The sequence below is a fragment of the Cyprinus carpio genome, chromosome A16 (genome assembly GCF_018340385.1).
Source record: "Cyprinus carpio isolate SPL01 chromosome A16, ASM1834038v1, whole genome shotgun sequence".
NCBI lineage: Eukaryota > Metazoa > Chordata > Actinopteri > Cypriniformes > Cyprinidae > Cyprinus > Cyprinus carpio.
In genome coordinates this window covers 7,261,949-7,283,148 of record NC_056587.1, presented here as the reverse complement: position 1 = coordinate 7,283,148, position 21,200 = coordinate 7,261,949, and the positions used below count along the sequence as shown (strand labels likewise).

General features: G+C 35.7%; 1 protein-coding gene across 2 annotated transcripts in view; it reads right to left on the bottom strand.

The window, feature by feature from the left end:
• LOC109054730 (cyclic AMP-responsive element-binding protein 5-like) overlaps window positions 1-21,200 on the bottom strand; it is a 51,820-nt gene that overhangs the window by 6,850 nt on the left and 23,770 nt on the right. The window contains exons 1-3 of one of the 2 annotated variants that reach the window (XM_042772312.1): window positions 20,881-21,104; window positions 16,355-16,481; window positions 15,128-15,238 (exon numbers count right to left, since the gene is read on the bottom strand). In XM_042772312.1, coding sequence (XP_042628246.1) covers window positions 15,128-15,238; window positions 16,355-16,481; window positions 20,881-21,071 — 429 coding nt within the window. In that variant the 5' untranslated portion in view covers window positions 21,072-21,104. Of the gene's footprint in view, window positions 1-15,127; window positions 15,239-16,354; window positions 16,482-20,880; window positions 21,105-21,200 lie in introns of those variants that run through there. The other variant, XM_042772311.1, reaches the window with a different exon arrangement.

The following is a 21,200-nucleotide window of genomic DNA, read 5'->3' as shown; positions in this document are numbered from 1 at the left end:
CATTTAAAGATGCACTCAGTAAGTTTTTGTTTGTTGCAATGGTCAATATGAGTCTTGGGCTTATACTGACATCTAATGGTGTGGATGCAGCATCATCAAGCAAAAGAAAATATTGTTTCCAAATGCTATTGCAAAAAAAAAAAAACACCATAATTAAGTTTTGAATAAAATGAATTTGTTTTCCTATTGACATGCTATTGACATGCTCATTATGTTTACACATATTTCAGTGCTTTGACCATTGTCTGCAGATCCCACCTTTTCGCATGCCACGATTGGTCGATTATGTACAATGCCTGCATGCTATTGGTCAAACTATGTATGAAAACTACTAACAAAGTATGGAAACAATAAGACAGCAAAGACAAAACACCAGACATTTCAGGCAATTTAGAAATCCCGGCCAGGACTTGTGGTCATCCTGTGAGGGAAACATTACATTCAAGTAATTTAAATCTCACAGGTTTCTCCTTTTCTCCCACATGCTCCAGATGCTGTCAGTCAGAGAGGCTGGTGTCCACAGCTGTGTGTTTGTAACAGGCAGCACATTCACTCTCTGAGAGTCATAGCCAACTAGACCGTATGTGAGTGCCAAGGCACAAACCAGAGCACAGCATCTCTTTCTTCTCAAGCTGGTCAACCTGTGAGATGTCTTTTTTTTAGATGTTTTATTCTCTGACTGATTTGATAAGTTGCTGGCTCTTCAGCTCTCTAAGCCAAGCCATACCGCCCCTCCCTGACTGCTGGAGCTGCCAGTGCTTTCTGCCTTCACACACTTGCTGCCAAATGCACAAGCACTAACCCAACCACCCTTACTGCTGCCCTTAACTGGCATTAACGCTGTTTTCACCCACCCGCTGCATCTTAATCCACCCTAACCCTTGCCAACACAGCAGTAATAACCCACCATTGCCTTTATCAACATTTCTGCTGCAGCATGCAAAACACTTCCCGTTAAGAAAACACTGACAGCCACAGTGTGATATTTGTGTATATGTCTAGTGTTTGATTATGTGTATGATTTATATGTCTGAATATTTTTTGTTGTGTTAATATGGACCAAAAGTGGCTGTTTTTAGCTTTTTAAATGTAACTTTATTAACACAATAGCCAAAAATGTATGTGGACATTATTTAAAAGATATTGATCATTGTTACAAAATTTCTACAATAAAATTCAATTTCAAATAAATGCTGAACTTGTTAATTACAGAATCCTGAACAAAATGTATCATGGTTTCCTCTAAAATATTAAGCAGCACAGCTGTTTTCAACACTGATTATAATAAAAATGTTTCTTGAGCATCAAATCAGCATAATAAAATAACATTTTTGAAGGATCATGTGACACTGAAGGCTGCTGAAAATTCAGCTTTGCCATCACAGGAATAAATAGTATTTTAAAATGTACTAATAATTCCCAATATTACTGCTTTTACTGTATTTTTGAAATGCATCTTATCTAATGCACTTAAATTAATATTTATTAAATTATGAAATATTTTGGACACTTTATCATTTATTTTTTTATTTTTTTTTATTTTGAAATTGTGTACTTTTTCCAGCAAATTATGGGTTCATTGGTAAATTTAATCAAGAAAAGGTTAAACTCTTCAGGTTGTGCATGGCTGCGCATGAGTCTTATCTAACATAATGACATAATAAACTCTCGTCGCTAGAAAACGTGACATCTGTATTAGTCTCTAATAAGTGTACCAAGATGGATTGTATCACAATCACAGGAGCCGAGGGACCATCTTTCATCCATTAACATACTTGACATACTGGGGTCACAGAAATACCTCTGAGTGATTGCGCCACTTGTCAATCAGCACCGCTCTCACTTTGATTGGACCTGGGCAGCTGTGCACCTATCTCTCCCTCCCTCTTGTTCAGACAGATTGCACAGAGTTCCCACGCAGTGGAATGCCTCTGTCTGGGGCCGTGCCATGCTTAGAGAGGGGACAAGCACGGGGCCTAGTCGTATTAAGCTCAGCTTGGCACTGGGCCAGCTGTGGATGGAGGGAGGGAGCGAGAAGGGGGGCATTGGAGTATCTCTTGCTCTTTCTCTTCCACAGGAAGAGCCATCTATCCATCATTTGTGGGGCGCAGGGAGAGCATCCGCTATCAGTGTTCTAATGTAATCAGTCTGGCTCTGAGCAGGGCCCCAGAGTGCCGCACGGGGTCAGAAGCCAAATGAGCCACAACAGGCTGAAAAAGACGGCACAATGCAGGAAGTACACACTTAACAGATTCCTAGTATCCACTTTACACACTAGTGATATGGAATACACAAGCTTTGTGTTGAGACACTTGTCAAAATAGAGTGAATTAATGCCTGCCTACTTTTCAGTGCACTGAAGTATTTTTTATCTCATAGAGATTTAAAAAAAAGACTTTGTTAAAGTGTGATAATCCATGAACCAAAGCAACAAGCTACTGTATGAAGTGAATCATAACATTAAAAAAATTTATGTGAAGCAAAAAAGTGACAAAAATGAAAACAAAAGCACACCTATCAACCTCAAATGGGTGCTCGACTAAAAAACAAGTAGAAAAAAATTAAATATAAAGTCAGCAACACCAAAGCTCCAAAAGTATCCAAAATTAAGTAAGAAAAGAAGTCAGAAATGCTAACTATAGGATATAGAGCAAGTAATCAGCTATAAAAAAAAATAAAAAACATTTATTCAGCACACTTATCAGACAGATATTTTATTCTTTAAAGCTTTTAGTAACATCAATCAAACCACTTAAACCTGCTCTGCTTTTGGCAGAAACACAGAAAACCTGTCACTCAACGGGGGGGAAACCTGACACATCAAAATCAGAAAGTTCAGATCACATTTGTTAAGAAATTATTAATCTAAGATTATTCATCCTTTACACTTCCAACCAAAACTAGACTTGTCAATAATGTAGCATGAACAGAAAAGAAATGAGAATAAAAGTACTCTCACCCAAGTTCTTCAAGGAAAACTTTCCCTTCCAGATCTGGCAGGTAGAAATAAACGGTGCAGGGAGGCTAGTAATATAACCTATTTATGTTACGTGTACATAATCTCTCATGACGTTAGCTGAGAACCCAGATCAGTGCTGATGTGTGTCACTGAGTAGGTCTCATCTGCCTTTCATAATGAGGTGTAAACAGACATTAGAGTCGAGCCCTCAGAGCTGAAACAGCAGCTGTATTAGCCTGTAATGATAGTGCTGTCTTGCACGCTGGCACTGCAAAACCTGGGGAAAACAGTCATTACTGTAACTCAAGTGTTGGCCTGTTGAGAAGCTGTCCTTTACAGGGCAACTCTCCAGAACTGAGAAGTGTGTGAAGCACCTGTGTGAGGTGAGACTGAATCAAAGACAGGTGGGGACTAAATGTAAAAGTTTAAGAATTGGTCACTGAAAAACTGGAAAGGACTTTCTTGATTTGACAAGCTCTAATCTGATTGGCTGGTTGTAAAAGCTAATAATTGGATTTGCCAAAGTTTGCGAAGTTAAATATATTGAAAGATACTCCAAAAATATTGTTTGTAGCACTTAGGGAACATTTACATGACAACAATGTACTAAAAACAGAAAAGGTTTTCCTTTGTGTTTTTGAAAAGGTTTCACATACAGTTTCACAAACATTGTCAAAATGATCCTTGCTCACACGGATCTGCAAAAACGACTAAAACGCTGTATAATGCTCTTTCGAATCGCTTTCTACTAAATACTACGCACCTGCACACATATCTATAGACTGAATGCATAAAATGCATATGCAAGATGTCACCATTTTCACAAATTTGTGTTGTTTTCAATTTTGCGATTTTAGGCTCCAAAAACGCAATTGTTGTGTAAATCAATGCCATTTTGGGAGTTGAAATTTGCAGAAGGCTAAAAAATGTCCCATCATAGCAAAATTTCTTCCATATGTTCTGCAGTGTATTTCAACCTTTATTACAACAAGTGCCACCTATTGGTCAATATGAAATTGTATTTATTTATTTATTTTTGCTAATTTTTTCTCTCCTTCAACCTTATTTCAACTCATCACACAAAATATATAATAAAAAATACATGTCTAAAAATACACAATCTCAACGTTCAAACTAAGACTCAAAAACAAAAACAAAAATGTTGACGTCTTTTTTCGGATACCAAATACATATTTAAGTAGGATGGGCCAAAAATCCTTTACTGTCTGTCAGAAAAAAAGCCAATGTTTCTAGATGACCATTTATATATATAAATATATATATACATTTCAGATGATCCCACACATAAATGGCATGTAAAAGCTAAATAAATAAAAAGACAGTAATTCTTGGCAACAACAAGCTTCAAATTGGACCAAACTGTATGAAAATTGTGAAAAAGTGGCAACTCTTCACTAGGGTAGGGAAATATTTCTGGAAATGGATAAAATCCTCCATAGAAATGACCCACAATCTTTCTCATCCTGTTCCTTTCCTTCTACAAATCAATCATCAGCTATTTTAAGTGATTTAAAACATAGAGCCCTGACGATGATCTATCAGGTTTTGTTCATGTGATATCCACACAGATATCTGTCCATCCACAGTCATAAGAGCAGCAATTCTTTAAAATTCTTCTCTGTTTCATCGCTGATCTCTAGCCTCTCCTTTCTGACCCCTCATTTCTCTCACTCAGTCATGTCTTTCACAAAGCCTGAGGCATGATGGGTAATTGCACATTAATGGTATTTATTAATTGCCTTTTCTTTCGTGACACTCAAGTTTGAGTGATATCATCACGAGTGCATCTAGGTGGATCTTGACAACAGACTCAGCTTTCTGCAGACGGAGGGATGACTTCATATTAATAAAAGAGTGTAAGGAGAGAGGGAGGGCCACACCTGCTGCTGAAGGAGTAAATCAAAGTGAATGAGGTCAGAGGTAAGAGGGAGCCCCTGGGTACAAGTGGAGCAGGACAGTGTGTGTGTGTGTGTGTGTGTGTGTGTGTGTGTGTGTGTGTGTGTGTGTGTGTGTGTGTGTGTGTGTGTGTGTGTGTGTGTGTGTGTGAGAGAGAGAGAGAGTGTGAGTGTGAGTGTTGTGCCAGAAAGAGCCCAGACTTGCTGCCAACTAAACTCACTCTAAACCATATCAGTGACATCTCTACCTGTCTAATACTCTTTCTGTCAGTCTCTTTCTGTGTTGTTCCTTTTCTTCTCTCTTTCCTTTCATCTCTCTCCTGTTCCTTGCCTGTAACGATTACACTTTATAAACTGTGAGACTTCTCTCTCCTTCCAACATGAACCGACTGAGGAAGTTGGAGCCCTTGGTTTCATGAAAATTTATAAAATTAGGGTTGTACTTACATGATATTTCATATTATAGATTTATATTATGATTAAATCTATATATTAAAAGTAAATTATAAAAAAAATAAAATGAATTTATGAATGAATAATATATATATATATATATATATATATATATATATATATATATATATATATATATATATATATATATTGCTTTTATTCAGCAAGGATGAATTAAATTGCTAAAAACTGTCAGTGAAGACTTTTAAATTGTAATAAATGCATATTTTAAATAAATGCTGTTCTTTTAAACTTTCTATTCATTAAAAAAACTGAAGAGTGGAATAATGGCTGCTGAAAATGCAGCATTGCTAAAAAATAAACAAAATTAAAAATAAAACAAAATAAAAAAAAACAATTTTTAAATGCTATAATATTTCACAATATTACTGCTTATACACCATTATTTAAAACAAGTTTTAAATTAATTATTAATCAAATTGACACATTCTTTGTAATATATTTATTTTTATTGAATTGCAATGTGTTAAATTGACAGCCCCATTAAGGATAATATAACAATATTTCATAGCAAAATGTGATTTCATCCTTTTATACTATCCGTACTATTCATGGCTGTGCTATTTTACAGTCATTTCCCAAAAAAGAGGAGGTTGAAATCAGAGGTATAAAGTATCCTGCACTAGAGTCCCATAGATTCAGCCTCTCAGCCACTAACTCTTGAGTCCTTCAGCCCTCTGGGTCTGTACTGTGCTTTATGTTCACTCTCCCTCATTGCATAAATCTGAGCTGTAATTTTCCTGGCACTGGTTCCTGCACTCTGAGGACTCCAAGGTATGAGACGTCCATCTATTTCTCCCAGTTCCCCCTGAATACTGATGCCAGACTCAATAAGGGTCTTGCCCTCGTCTCTCCACGTCCAGGCCCTGCTGTGCTTCGCTGCGCATGCCCGATCCCTGCACCACACCGCCCATTAGCTCATTTTTAACAACCCCCACCCCCACTCCCCTCTCGCCCCCTAAAGCAAGACCCTGCCAGCAGCTGCGAGCTGGGGACCACTTAACTGATTTCTTATGGGAGGGTTTCTGAGCCTGGCGAGGCAATCAGTTTGGTGGGAGTGTTACCGTAAGACTGCACGGTTTGGCACAACTGTGGGCCTGTGTCAGCTTTGCCAGGCTAATCATTTGGAACCACTTTAATTTGGTTTTACATTGCATTTTGTCACAGAGCAGGAATTTTATACATGATGCAGTTAATTGGAAGAATGACAGCGGGAAGGCAAAAAACTAAAAGCAGACACGTGTGGCAAAAAAAATAAGGACATTTATTCTTATAAAAGAGATTTTAGACTTCAGGATCTAGAGGATAGTTTAAAGGGTTACATAATAACACAAAACTGTATTTGAAATGCATTTAACTTGTAAAATGTGACATTTCAGGGTGAAGCAGAATTTTGAGTGAGAAATGTAGGGAGGGACTAGATTTCATCTACTGAGAATTGACTGGATTGTGAAAAGTGGGATATGACATTTAGCAGAGAAAAACTGTTTTAATTATGTTTAATTAGGAATTTAATTAGAACATTTTTGTTAACTTTTTAGAATAAGGTTCAATTTATTTATAGTAAATTATGCATTAGATATCACAAACTAACAGGGAATAGTACTGATTAAATTAATGTCAATAAACATTTTTAACACTTCAAGTTAATCATAAATTAATGTCTTATGAATGGACATGAATGAACAAGGAACAATAGTATGTTTATAAATAATTACATATTTAGAAATACATTAATAATGCTTAAAAAAATGTTGTTCATTCATTGCTCATATAATACCTAAAGCATTAACTAATGTTAAAAATCACCCCTTATTTTAAAAAATTAAGTTTATTAAGAAAAAAAACATTTTAATATCATGCACTGTTCAAAAAAGAAATGAAGCTGTAAATAAAAGATTACTGAAGTATATTTTAAAATAAAATACTATTTAAATATTTTCATTTTATACTTCAGAAATTCATGTTTAATTTAATGTGTTTGCCATTTTTGTGTAATTTTTGTGTAATATTTGTGAAATTGTGGAGCATGGAGCAAGCAACGCCAATGTAATTTACAAGAATACAAATGAAATCAAAAAAAATCAAAAAACCCAAATTATACTAGCATAGAAATGGTTTTAAAGTAAATCATACACCTGTTTTTAGGAGCTATACTTATTTTAATAACACAAGCTCTTTAAATACTGAATTCACACAACATAAAGTGGCTCGGCACCAGAACTCTCCTCTGAAGCATGAGCTGAGAAAGGAAATCACTACCTTAAAGCCGCCCCTGAATGGCAGGTTGGATAATAGCTACAAAACCCAATCAGGATCACCTAACAAAAGCAGACACAATCAGCTAATCAACGCGAGTGCAACTGCCGACACAGACATCCATCACTTTACCATGTAAATACAGCACAGCATGAAATGAATGAGGCTCCAGCCTTCCCAATCAACCTGTATTACTTACACAGTGCATTCAACAAACACCATTTGAAACATTTCAGGGTCAAACAGTTGTAAAAACAGAGCTGATTGCGCTCATGGTGTGGATCTGTGAGTATCGAGGGTCCTTAACTTCAAAGAGGAAAAGACAGGTAGGTTAATGTCTTTAGCACTGAAATGTATTAGCATCTGTTGCATTCAGACAAATAAAGGTATCAGCTACAGCTCTCCAAATAAAGCGTAGGTCCTTTGATGAGGAACTTAGTTTTAGCAAATCTTAATTTGACATAAGTTTATTTCATGTGTGCCTGTGAATGTATAGTTAACGAAATATCAAATTAGTTACAAAATAAACATAAATAGCTGCTGTGGTGACAATTGAATGCACTGTTGAACTACAGAAAGAAGTGTGCTTAGATGTACTGAATGTGCACTTGTAGTGTAATTAAAATATTAAAAGTATATTTAAAAAAAAAACTGTACTTGCAGATATAATGCAATGTAATATCAGCACACCTGTAAAATTTTGCAATCATGTCAAACATATTGTGAATTTTAAATCGTGTTCTTTTGTTGTGCTTTAAAGAAGTACACTTTTTTGATGTTTTGACTTAACATACTGCGTTAGTAGTTAGCGTTAAAAGTCAACTAAAAATAGTAAAAGTTCATATAAATGTAAATGTACTAAATTGTTACTTCATTGTAAACATGTAATTACAAATACATTTGAATAGATGGCATACAAGTTTTAGTAGAAATTATATTTAAGTATATTTTAACTTATAAATGCTTTTACATTCAGCACATTCAGCAGTGTGATATTTAAAAGACAACAAAAGTAATTATGAAATTATATGACCAAAAAAACAGTCATAAGGGTCAATTTTTTGAAAATCATATGAAAGCTGAATAAATAAGCTTTTCACTGATGTATGGTTTGTTAGGATAGGACAAAAAATCTAAAAAATACAAAAATCTCAAAAAAAGTAATCCAAATGAACAAAAAAACAAAAAAAATTACAAAATATAATACAAATTTTACCAAAACAATTTAAAAAAAATTCATAATACTAAACAAAAATATTACCTCATATATATTTACTTATATTTACTATATATTTAAATTATTTAAATTTAAATGGGTCCTTTTTTGGTGATCATCTTATAACATGTGACCAGTTTACCCAACTAAACTCTTCTGTGATGTGGACCCACTGGTGGCCTCTGAACCGTTACCCAAAAGCCTGGACGCACAGACAGCTATAACAACACATGCCATTAGAACACAAATGCACACTGGATGTTCTCCATCCCCCCATCCACTCAGTGAAAAACACAATTATCCATTGGTTAAACAAGATAATCCTTTTGTTGCATTCACAAGGAAAGACAATGAAGCTATAAGTTCTGCCTCTCTATTTTAAAACTAACTTAAATTAAGCAATTGTGATTTAGATGCATAAAAACAAGAGTGAAATGAATTAACAATTAATTGCATGAATTGAAATTTTAGCTATACCTCATATGACATACTGTGAGCTATATAGGCAGCCATTCTGATGAGCGTTCAACAAAGTTTCATGACATTTTGTCACAACCCTGATGGATTTATTCTCTCCCTCCCTCTTTCTTTGTATGTTAACATATGTAATGGTCGGGCTACAGCTGTACGTTAGCTCATCACCCCTCTCCTGTGACATCATCCCCCAACAATGCCACCATTCATACAGATGTTGCTTACAAAACATGGATTTAGATTGTCGTTGTGCACACAGAGTCTCACACACAACCTGTGCACCAGCTGCAGGTGTCTATTCAGTAAAGGACTCCCACTGATGCAGACATAAATCAATGAAGCAGAAAAACTGAGTCACTGAAATCAGTCTGAAATTACGCATGAGATTTAAAATGAAGTTACATAATTGTAACATCCCACATTAACAGCAGAAGGTATGACTATACATTACAGTTTCCATATAGACATAATACATACATACACTGGGAAAAAATGGAGATACAATTTTCACTCAAAAATTAGTAAAATTCACAAACAATTACAAAGAAATGGCAATTAACATCAAATTAAATGCTACTACTTGATTTAAAGTAGAAATACTGAAGAGTATGTGCATGTAAAAAGTACTGTAATAATATTTTTTTATATAAATTTGAAAAATTTATTCAATTAATGTGGAATTTACATGAAAGAGTGTCCAAAAAATAAAAAAGAATAAATAAATAAAATTAAGTTTAAAACACATCTGCCAATTTAGCGATCAGTTCTGATCCTCTGTGGATGAACGAGGGTGCGATTACATAAGCCTGAATCTCCAGTGCTCACATAAAAACTTTACATCACTTTGAATCCCTCGGTGAAATGTTTCTTTAAGAAAGGTTCCCTTTTTTTTCCACTGCTCAAGTGAAAAAACGAGTACATTTAGAGCATGCCAAGGATTATGTCATCTGAGCGGCGTGTGCCAGCGCAAGGGCCCCGAGAAACAGAGCAGGAACATATAGTATTGTTTATCTCATAAAAAAAGCTCACCATCTAGTGACAAATTTATCATCCTTAGTAACAATGTAAACAACGGATAATTACCCCCTCATAAAACAAAGAACCACAGATTGTTTTTAACTGTCACTGGCATGAACAGTGAGACTAACATTCCAAGCAGAAGTCGTAGATTTTCAGTTCCTGATCAAGAGAACTTGTGTGGAGTAGCTATTAGCAAATACCCTTGCAAATATTAAGCACATTTTACTGATTCTTTGTATAATTAGTTTTTTTTGTATTTTTATATTTCTTTATGAAATTAGAGTCAAATCACTTAAATTTCTTTCTTTTTTCTTTTAATTTTTTTTTCCATGCACAGAATGGCTTTTTTAGAAATATGAAAGAATACATTTGGTGAAATTTATTCTTAAAACAAGTGCGAAAAGTCTGACAAAATACACTTATATTCAACACTGTAAACACATCTTACTATGTTTTATTTTTTCTGTTTCAATTTGCTTTTCAGGCCAATTTAATTTTAAATATGCCATAAAAAATAACCACTATTTAAATTCTTAATGCACATTCCTGGCTTGTTTGTTTGTCTTTGTACTTGTTAGTTTAAAAAAGGAAAATGTAAAAATGTAAAGATAAACTAGCTTTTAAACTGTCATTTTTCACATTTTATCTCATACTGTTTCACACGCAAATATTACATTTCAAGACTGGCTCAAACTTGTTATTTACAATGAGATGTGCGCTTAGTTTCAGATATGTATTATATTTTGTATTATATTATATTAAGTGAAAAACACTGATTTAAAAGAGGATATTCTCATTTTCTTTGTCTCACAGGACCATTTATGACATTAGTTTATTGCTCTAAGCAAATGATCTTTACATGCAAATGAGTCAAAGGAAGCTGTAAGCTGTATACAGTGTATAACTGACAAAAACTCATAGGGACTTTTCTCTCAAAAGTCTGCACACTCCAAAACAGTGGTGGAACTGAAAGTGGATCCACACTGAGTTAGACAGGGTTCAGCTGGCACATACACAGGCCCTTTCTTTTCTCTGATAAGAACGTCTGTGCTTTCTTTTCCACAGACACGAGAACTTTCATGTATCAAAACATAGCATGTGAAGGAAAAGCTAAATGACCGGGCACAGAGCACATGTGCTGTTTGGTTATGTGAGATAAATAGCATGTAGTTGAGCATATGTCTATGAAAATATATCATAAGAGTAAATGGAGAGGGAAAAAAGAATATACACTGTACTGTAATTCACTCCCACTCCAACAACAGAGCAACTACATCTGCCCAGCACATCGAACAACTGGATATATGAAACCTATAATCAGTGACTTCATTAATAATAAATATTCTGCTGCTCGGCCCTAGAGCAAAACAGCCACAAACACAAGAGCCTGCTCTTCCACATCTGGCCTGAGATAAATGACACCTTAACCACAGAGTATGAAGACAGAACAGCACTCTGCCAGACTGTGTGTGTGTGTGAGACGATCTGACAGCGGCCCCGTGGGAACAAAAGCACTTTTAGTAGGTTTTTTTTCCACCGGAGACCCCCTGGCCCACCACAAAATCAATTTGGCTTCATTGGCCAAAGAGCACAGACACACACACACACACACACACACACACACACACATGCACACTCATCCACCGTCCAACATACTATCTCCTCACACACTTTCTCACTGTCTTTCTCACATACACAGACTTCCACTTTCCTCCGTCTCTCGCTTTCTTCATGTTCTCAGGTTCGACCCTCTCTCTCTCTCTCTCTCTCTCTCTCTCTCTCTCTCTCTCTCGTGGCTGAGCGTTGGGTATGAGGTTACAGTTGGGAGAGATATTTCCCATTTGGAATAAGTCAACATCTCTGTATAATGAGATTAGGGCTGGATCTCCTCACTGGGGTCGTGCTGGTCGTGCCGGACCAGGCCGGGCCGTGTGGGGGACACATGGCTCCGATCACCCCAGAACAGGTCACCTGATAGCAATGGTTACCATTATCCCAGCCGGATAAGCACGGATGCCATAGTAGTTACAACAACAAAAAAGACATTTTAAAAAAGCAAAATATTGCACTGAAAAAATTTTTTTTGTGTTGTTATATAGTAAAACAACAAAAAATCTAAAGAGAAGCAAAATGATGTAAATTGTTTATACTTGTTTTCAGAGTTTTTATTTTTTTTACCAAACAGGAAAAAAAAATTATTGTCATCTTGTAAAATTTAGCTAAAAAAAAAAAAAAAAAAAAAATGCAATTAAAAATTAAACTTAAGGGGGAAAAAACATATAAAGTTTTTACTATATTACACAATACAGTAGACATAAAATTATATACATAATATACTATATATAACATATATATTTACAGTTAAATGTCACTTAATAAGACCTTACATATTGCTTATCATGTAAAAGCATCAAGTTTTAGACTATAATTATTTTATGATATATAATTAATTCTTTTTATATGTATTAAAATAATTTAATTAATAATTATTGTTTAATAATTAATTATTTTGTAACAACAATCTTAAGTTTTTTGTTAAAGTTAAAGTTTTTTGTGGAGTGAATGTTGGATTTGAGGGTTGGGTATGAGGTTTAATTTAAAGTACATGTGAACTGCATTTATATATACATATATATATATAAATATATATATATATATATATATATATATATATATATATATATATATATATATATATATATATATATATATATATATATAGATATATATATATATATATATATTTGCATTCTTACAGATAATTAAATTATCCAGCATCCATGGCCTATGTTTAATTTATTCCTATAAGATTGTTTTTAGTGACTCTTGAAAGCTTAAAACAAATGGTTTCATGTGTCAGAGCAAAAAAAAAAAAAAAGGAATTTATAATTCAATTACAATCAGGGCCGAGAGCGAAGCAGAGAGGGGGGATGTGCCTGGAGTCCAGCCAGAGGACAGATAAGACTGCACATTAAAGTAATATTATGCTCCCCCTGCCCGTTACCATAGCAACAAAATGAAAGGATTAAAAAAATACACATGGAGATCAATCTCCAGTGGAGAGAGAGTTAAGTGCTCTTCGAATGCTCTTTCCACCATCAGAGTCATCGCTCATGCTTTGACATACAGACACTCTCTCTCACTCTCTTTCTGTCTTTTATCTAGTATTGTTTTCAGTCTCCTCCATTCTCCAAATGTCTGCGCTCCCCTTTTTCTCAGAGCAAAATAATGAACTCCCTCCTGAGTCCAATTCCAAATCCACAAATACGGGATTATTACATGGTATAATTAGTGGATTTTAATCTAATTACCAAATCTGTCTTCCTGATCCTCTTGCCACCGATATGAAGCTCAACTAAAACGTGTGAGCAGCCACGTACTTAAATGGGATCTATGGTAACTGTACAAATCCAGGCAGATGGATGTAACAGTCACACATTCTGTCATCATTTACCCATCCTTATGCGGTTCCAAACCTGTAGGATTTTCATATATGGAACAAAAAAGTACTAGATGTTATTTCCATACAGGAGGACGGGCTTCAACAATGATAAAAAAAAAAAAAAAATCACTGACGTGTCATATTTGAATTTTCATAAATGCAAAAAAGCCTTTTGGGTGATTTTCAGCAAATCACATTTTACATTTTAGACTTTTCAAAACAACTTGCACTTGACTTCATGCATCTTGATTGAACATTGGTTTTGCACACTGTAAATAATGATGATTATTTTAATATTAAAGGACTGTAAAAATGGTCATTGGTAAATTATATAATTGATGAAAAAGTGTAATAGATCTAATTTGACGTTTCATGGAATTTTACAGTAAAATACTGATAAATGCAGTGATCTCATCATTTATAGGGAAAAACTGTAAATTAACATTGCCAGAATTCCCTGTGTGACCAACCACATTGAAAGGTTTTTTTCTTTAAAAATAAATGTTGCTTCTTCTTTCTTTTTTTTCTTTTCTTTTCTTTTCTTTTCTTTTCCTTTTTTGTATTTTTGTTTAGTTTTCTTTTGTTGTCACTTATGTGCATGTACGGTTTTATGCTATATTTTAATATATTTTCATATTTAAATCTAAGTTCAGTACATAAAACTTAAAAGGCTCTGGCAACCACAGCTTCTGTTTTTTTACATAAATGTAACAGATTTTTATATATATAAATGTAAGTGAATAATGACAAAATGGTGCATTATTTTCGACGCTTTGATTTTTAACCAGTCAAATCCACTAACAGCTTGTGTGTTGTAAGTTTAGTACATTCTTGTAGCTACTAGAGAACTATAAATCAGTTTGTCATCGGTAAATATTGATGAAATGCATAAAAAAAATAAAAAACACATTCATTTTTTTCCATTCCTACAGAAAACTACTAGACCCTCCTTCCTGATTTCTCCAGCAGTCTGTTTCTTTCTCTTTCTCTCGTTCTCTCTTTCTCTGAGAGCTCTGACTGGCTGCTTTGTTTCTGATGAGATCACCAGCATGCTGAACTAGTGCTAACAAGCAGCAGAGGCACAAGTGTATGTTCAGGGCATCGAGATATACATCAGACAAGCTATCGCAGTAAAAACGAGAAAGACGTGAGTGTGTGTCTATGTGTGTGCGTGCATATGCATTTGAGAGAGGAAAAAACCTTTTGTGCTTATACATGCACATGTTGTGTATCTTATATGGGTGACTAGTTCTGTAACAATAACAGAAGATAAAAATGAATGCAAATCAAATCATACAGGGTAGGCAAGAAGGAAAATATGCATGTGTGTGTGTGTGTGTGTGTGTGTGTGTGTGTGACTGACTCACCAGCTTTGCCTCTGAGTGCATGGATGGAACATGAGGGGAGGAGCATGAGCTACTGTGGGCAGGGCCTTGCATGCCCATCATGTTAGAGCCCATAGACATTTGCCTCTCCATCTGTAATCACAAATGTGAATATATTACTTCAGAATCAAACACATCAATGCCTGAAACAACTTTAATAAAAAGAAAAATTAACAAGTGTGTGTGTGTGTGTGTGTGTGTGTGTGTGTCTACGCATATTCCGCAACTCTGTGGGAAATGCTAACAGCAGTCAAAGACAAGCTGAGAGAGGAAGCTGAATACTGCAGAAGTGTGAAGCTTAAAATAGGACTATTAACCAGACCACAAACTCAACCAAAGCTCAGTTCTGTGAGAAAAACAGAATCTCTTAATTCAGAAAGTCTCAATTAAATGTGACCGAAAGGCTGAAATTGAGGTTTTAGATTTTTGCACTCATACAAAGAGTGTTCTGGTGATTTACGTTCAGTTTAAGGTGAGAGAAACTGTAAAATGGTACTTTCAATGTGTGTGTGTGTAAGATAGAGAGAGAGAGAGAGAGAGAGAGAGAAAGATAGAGAGAGAGAGAGAGAGAGATTGAGAGAGACTGGGAGTCCTGTTACTAAAAACCCAAGACCTCCAAGATCTCCCTCCGACCCCTCTTTCCAAGCCCTTGATGACCAATCACAGGGTGAAAGCACAGCGGTCCGCTGAAATTATTGGAGGGATATTTGGTTTAAAAATATCACCCCACCCGGCACCCCTTTCCTGGGATGTCAATCGAGATAAAAAAAAAAAAAAAAACCGTCCTACTTTAATTTAATCAACTGCTTTTAGCTCAGTAGCCGACATGGACTGGCTTATGTTACAATGAGAACATGTGTCATGTCATTAGAACCCTGATATGGGCAGCTCGCTCAAACACACACACACACACACACACTTTCCTCAGCCTGATTTCAGGTTCCTATTGACATATCTGAAATAGAATTAAAACAGATCGAGCATTGGTAGAAAATTACACCTCTGCTGATGCGCCACTGATATGGGTCACAGCACTGGAAGAGGCATTAATATAAAGGAGACTGCTGAGAAAAGCACGAGAACGTCTATGAAAGATGAGCTTGTGTGAGTATTAATGCATTTCAGTTGTAGCATCTGGAGGCATCGGGAAACCATGACTGGGAAGTGTAAATGTATTGTGTGTGTTTGTGGGTTTATTTATGATCTCACAGGCATCAGAACAGCAGACGATCCTTGCATAGTCGGGTCAGGCAACGTGCCAGGCATGGAGGCCGGCAGTGGCTGTCGCTGTCTGTTCCTCAGGTGCAACAACGAGGAAAGGGAACCAGGCACTGGTCTAAGAAAGAGAACCAAAAGAGAAATAAAAATGAAGGAAAAGTGAGATCGATTGGTTTCATCAGATGAAACTTCAGAAGAAAAATGACATGAAAAAACATTTATTAGGAAATTGTATTATATAGAATTCAGTTCTCGTTTCGATTTGTCATAGTTCCTAAGAATTTTCAGTGCCTCATTCGGTGTTACTTAAAGGTATAGTTCATAGAAAAATTACAAATCTGTTAGCATTTACTCATCCTTATGTAAGTATTTAGGAGTTATTTAGTAGAATGCCCAATGTCCATTTCAGATATTTATTTATCTGATATTTTAAGACACATAATGACCTTAAAACATAGTTATGAGGGCCGTTAGGTTTTCAATATCATCATGTCATTGACCCTAATAACAGAATTTTAATTTTTGGTTGAACTATCCCTTTAAGATAGTCAGGCATGCACAACAAGGCAGAATGGCTTTCCAAGTGAGAGACATTGTGCTCAATGGAGGTTTATTGGCTCTTGCCTTAAGGCTAATCAAACCCTGCATTCTTCAATGAAAGCGTGGGTGTGGATGAATTCAGAAAAAGATGCCGAGGTGAACTGGACATATTAGATTGTTACAAATCTCTTTCATAGTCTGCATACTCATGAACGAGTTTAATAGCATAATACAATCAACATCTACAAAACGTTCTCTCATACAGCTAATGCACAAAACAGAGCCTCAGGTGTGGCTCGCAATATGTAGTTTCAACACACCAACCACACAACTTCCTCTCTGGGTTGGCATGAAGCTGCCAGCGCTACACCTTTCCAGACCGCACTGATATTTAGGCAGAATGTGTCTAATATAGCACTCACCAACGTCACCATTATACCACCTATAGACTTGGACCACCACACAGTATGGAGAAACAGTTTGTCTGAATAACCTTTAGCCTCAGATGACAAGCATTACTTCAGTCTGATTGGAGAGCTGACGGACAGCTGAAAGGGAAAGGAGGGGGTCCCCACCTGAACAAATACCTGTATTTATCCGGCCTAAATAGCAGCATTTACACTGCATGATTACTGTGTACACACACACACACACACACACATACGGTCATTAACATTCTGACGTATTGTCATTTGTGTCTAACACTCCAATCCATCACATGCTTAACAACCTCACATCTCTGAAACACACACATATACACACCCTGTTCTGATATGGCTTATTTTTTAAAGGAACACCCCTAAATAAAACTCACATTTTCTTTATCGTGAGAGGACGTCTACTATTTTCTGGAGTTAAAGTGAGGAGGACAATCAAGCATCAAAATCGACAAAATAACAACAATAAACTACCATAAATATCTATTTCCCCATGTTTGTTTTTAAAGTTGCCATCTGATTGCTTTGTGAGCAACAGACAAACTGAAACTATTTTCTATAAATATTCCCCTCATCTATCAGATCTCATTTGCGTTTGCATATATTCAAGTATGCAGTGTCAAGATGTCACAATAGGTTTCTCAAAAACAGATGTGTGGCTTCTTAATATTCATAATAGTATGAATGTAATCCGGACTTACTACAGTATATCCACCATGTTGTAATTTTGTCATGTTTTGTCTCTTCACTGACATTCACAACTCTTCTCCCATGGTCTTGTGGACCCATTGGACGCACACTTTAATATCTCGGCCAAATTAGTAGGTCATTCAGATACTATTTGCATACTTTTTTATGAATACTATAAACTTGAACACACCACACTTTTCACATACTGTTTTTCTACTTTATATTAGGGAAGTACTGTATGCATATTCATAGGCAACCTGAGCTAGTCTCCTTTTGTTTTCTAGTGTAGAATAAATATAAGGGAATTTTTAGATGGTGAAAAAGGATTTACATTATTGTGGTGGAGAACAGCCACAACTCAGCTCTGAACCACCATTCAGCCAAAATAGTGTGAAGAAAAAAAAAATTGCCTTGGCCTGAAAGAAAAAGAGAGTGGGAAACAGAGCGGGGCAGCTCTCTACGGGCCAGTCCCGCTGCACATTAAAACTCAACGAACAGGAAACGTTCCTAATTAAGAGCTCAACCTGGCCAACGGGAAGAAAGACGCTTTAGACGCTGTACAGGTTCCTTGTCAAACTCGCTCACCTGCTACTCAGCAAGAGAGAGAAATAAAAAGTGTGTGTCAGCAGAGAATAAAGAACAAACCTGTTATGAAAGGGCAAAATATCATAAGACAAAAACTTTCCATACTCCCAGAATTACTGCTCATGTGGGTGTACGTCAAGTGCATGACTGTCTGTGTGTGTTAGTGTGTGTATGGTGTAGTGTATATTTTGTATTAATGACAGGCTGTCATTTCAGAGGGGATAATAAGACCTCCAGAGGGTGAGGAGTGGGCATATGTTCACACTCAAACACACACACACACACAGTGCAATCCTGACCCTCTCCTCTCACATTACACACACTGTCTCCCTGTTCCAACATGACATCACTCCTCCCTTTCTATTCCTTGCTGTCTTTTCTGTTTTTCCTCTCTCGATTTCAGCAAGATCCACCACTATCATTCTCTCTCTGAGTTAACAGACACCAAACCCAACATCACTGACCTTCCTAGAGAGCCTCAAGTCTTAGAGAGATTAAGATGTCACTCTATACTCTCCTTGCATATAGGGTTATTGCATCATAGGGTAGGCTACAGTCTCATGGTGACTTACTCAAGCCTTTACAAACAATACATAATGCATTCTAATAGAGAGTATAGGGGGGCTTACTCATGAAACACAAGTGGAATTTCTGTTTAAATCATTGTGAAATGACTGTTATGTAATTTGCCACATACAGTTCAACTTCATTCATTCATTCCACATTGAGTTCATTTATGCAAGAATGGTTTTGAGAATGATTTACTCAGAAATTCACTCAGTATAATGAATGCCCCTTAAAGAGAATTCTAGGAGATTGTAAATTGATAATAAAATCTAAAATAAAAATTCTTGTAGAATTGAAGAAGAAGATTTGACTGAGTTCTAGAAGTTTGTACCTTTTAGGTAGGAACATATTCACTGCATACGAGAACATACAGGAAAATACAGAAGAATTATTTAAGATTTAGAAGCATTCTGGAAATGTAAAAAGTTTTTTACTACATTATAGAGCATAATAGGGAATAATTCTATCAGGTTTTACACAGACACATTCTAGAACAGAATCTAAAAGAAAATATTGAAGAATTTGAGAAGATTTAGGGCCATAATAATAAACGAGGCAAATTAGCATGAGACTGCAATCTCATAAAAGCACTGATGTGAGCGGAAAGTTCTGTAGGTGATATACTGACAATGCGCAAATAAAGATCACAGACACAGCCAGATTATTTCTATAATTACCAGCGCAATCTACCAAGAGGAGCACAAATTAGCAACTCTCGCAGACATGCAAGCACAAAATGGACATTTAATAATGGCGTAAATACCAGTAAGTTTACTTATTGCATTACATGACTGTTAGTAAACCTCACTTTTAGAAGCATTGTAGAAATGTAAAACATTTTAGAGCCATATTTACTACATTCTAGAATATAAAATTCATAGATTTCGAAAATGCTTTACACAGACACATAATCAACAGAATCTAAGGCAATTTAAAAGAAACCTCTTAAAAATAGTTTTGCTTGTGACATTTCAATCTTTTAGATTTTAGAAAATCTAAAGAAAATCTAAGGAAAACTCTAGATTGATTTTTAGTATCCTTGAAGTTTGTGGATTTGTAGAATGCAATTCAAAAGACAACGTTCTAAAACTATACATTCTAAACGATTCTGAATAGTGATATTTAATGCTATTCTAGATGTAATCAAGAAAGAGATTCTCGATTCTGGAAAGTGATATACAATGAATTCTTGAATACAATCTATTCTTGAACATTTTAGATTCTACACATAATCAAGCCTTTACATAAGCAATACATGTTTCATTAGGCCTTGTATGGCAGCCCTAAACAAAATATTTCATCATGGGTAAAGCCATAATCATATTAAATTCTAGAATACAATGCAAAAAGACAAAAATCTTAAAAATTCTGGACAGTGATTTTCAATGCATTCCATACATAATCAAGAAAGAAGAAAAAAAATTCTAGAAAAGTCTTTATTCTGGATATTGATATATATTCTCCATTCTGGAATGTGACTAACAATGCATTCCTGAACACAATCTAGAATTGCATTTTAGAAAATCTTTAGATCCTACACACAATTCAAGCCTTTTCATAAGCAATACACGTTGCATGCAGCCTTTGTACGGATGTCCTAAACACAGTAAAACATAATATTTCATAATCACAGTAAGTAAGAGACATTATAAAGTTGTTTAAATTATGATATAAGCACATACATTCATCTCTACATACCCAACTGAAGTCACTTCAAGAGGCTTAACTACCGCTTCAGTGAGAGAGAGAGAGAGAGAAAGAGAGAGAGAGAGAGAGAGAGAGAGACGAGAGCCAGAAAAAAAGTGAGAGAAAGAGAGAGTGAGAGAGAGAGACGAGAGCCAGAAAGAAAGCGCGAGAGAGAGCCAGGCACAGTCAGCCCACTGACTCATATCCTTCCCTTCCACTCCACTCCAGCAATGATGTAATGCTCTTGGCTTCTTGCACCCCCCCCCAGCCCCATCCCTCTCCCCATCTATCTCTCTTCTTAAGTCTACACTCTCTCACCATCTCTCTCGCTC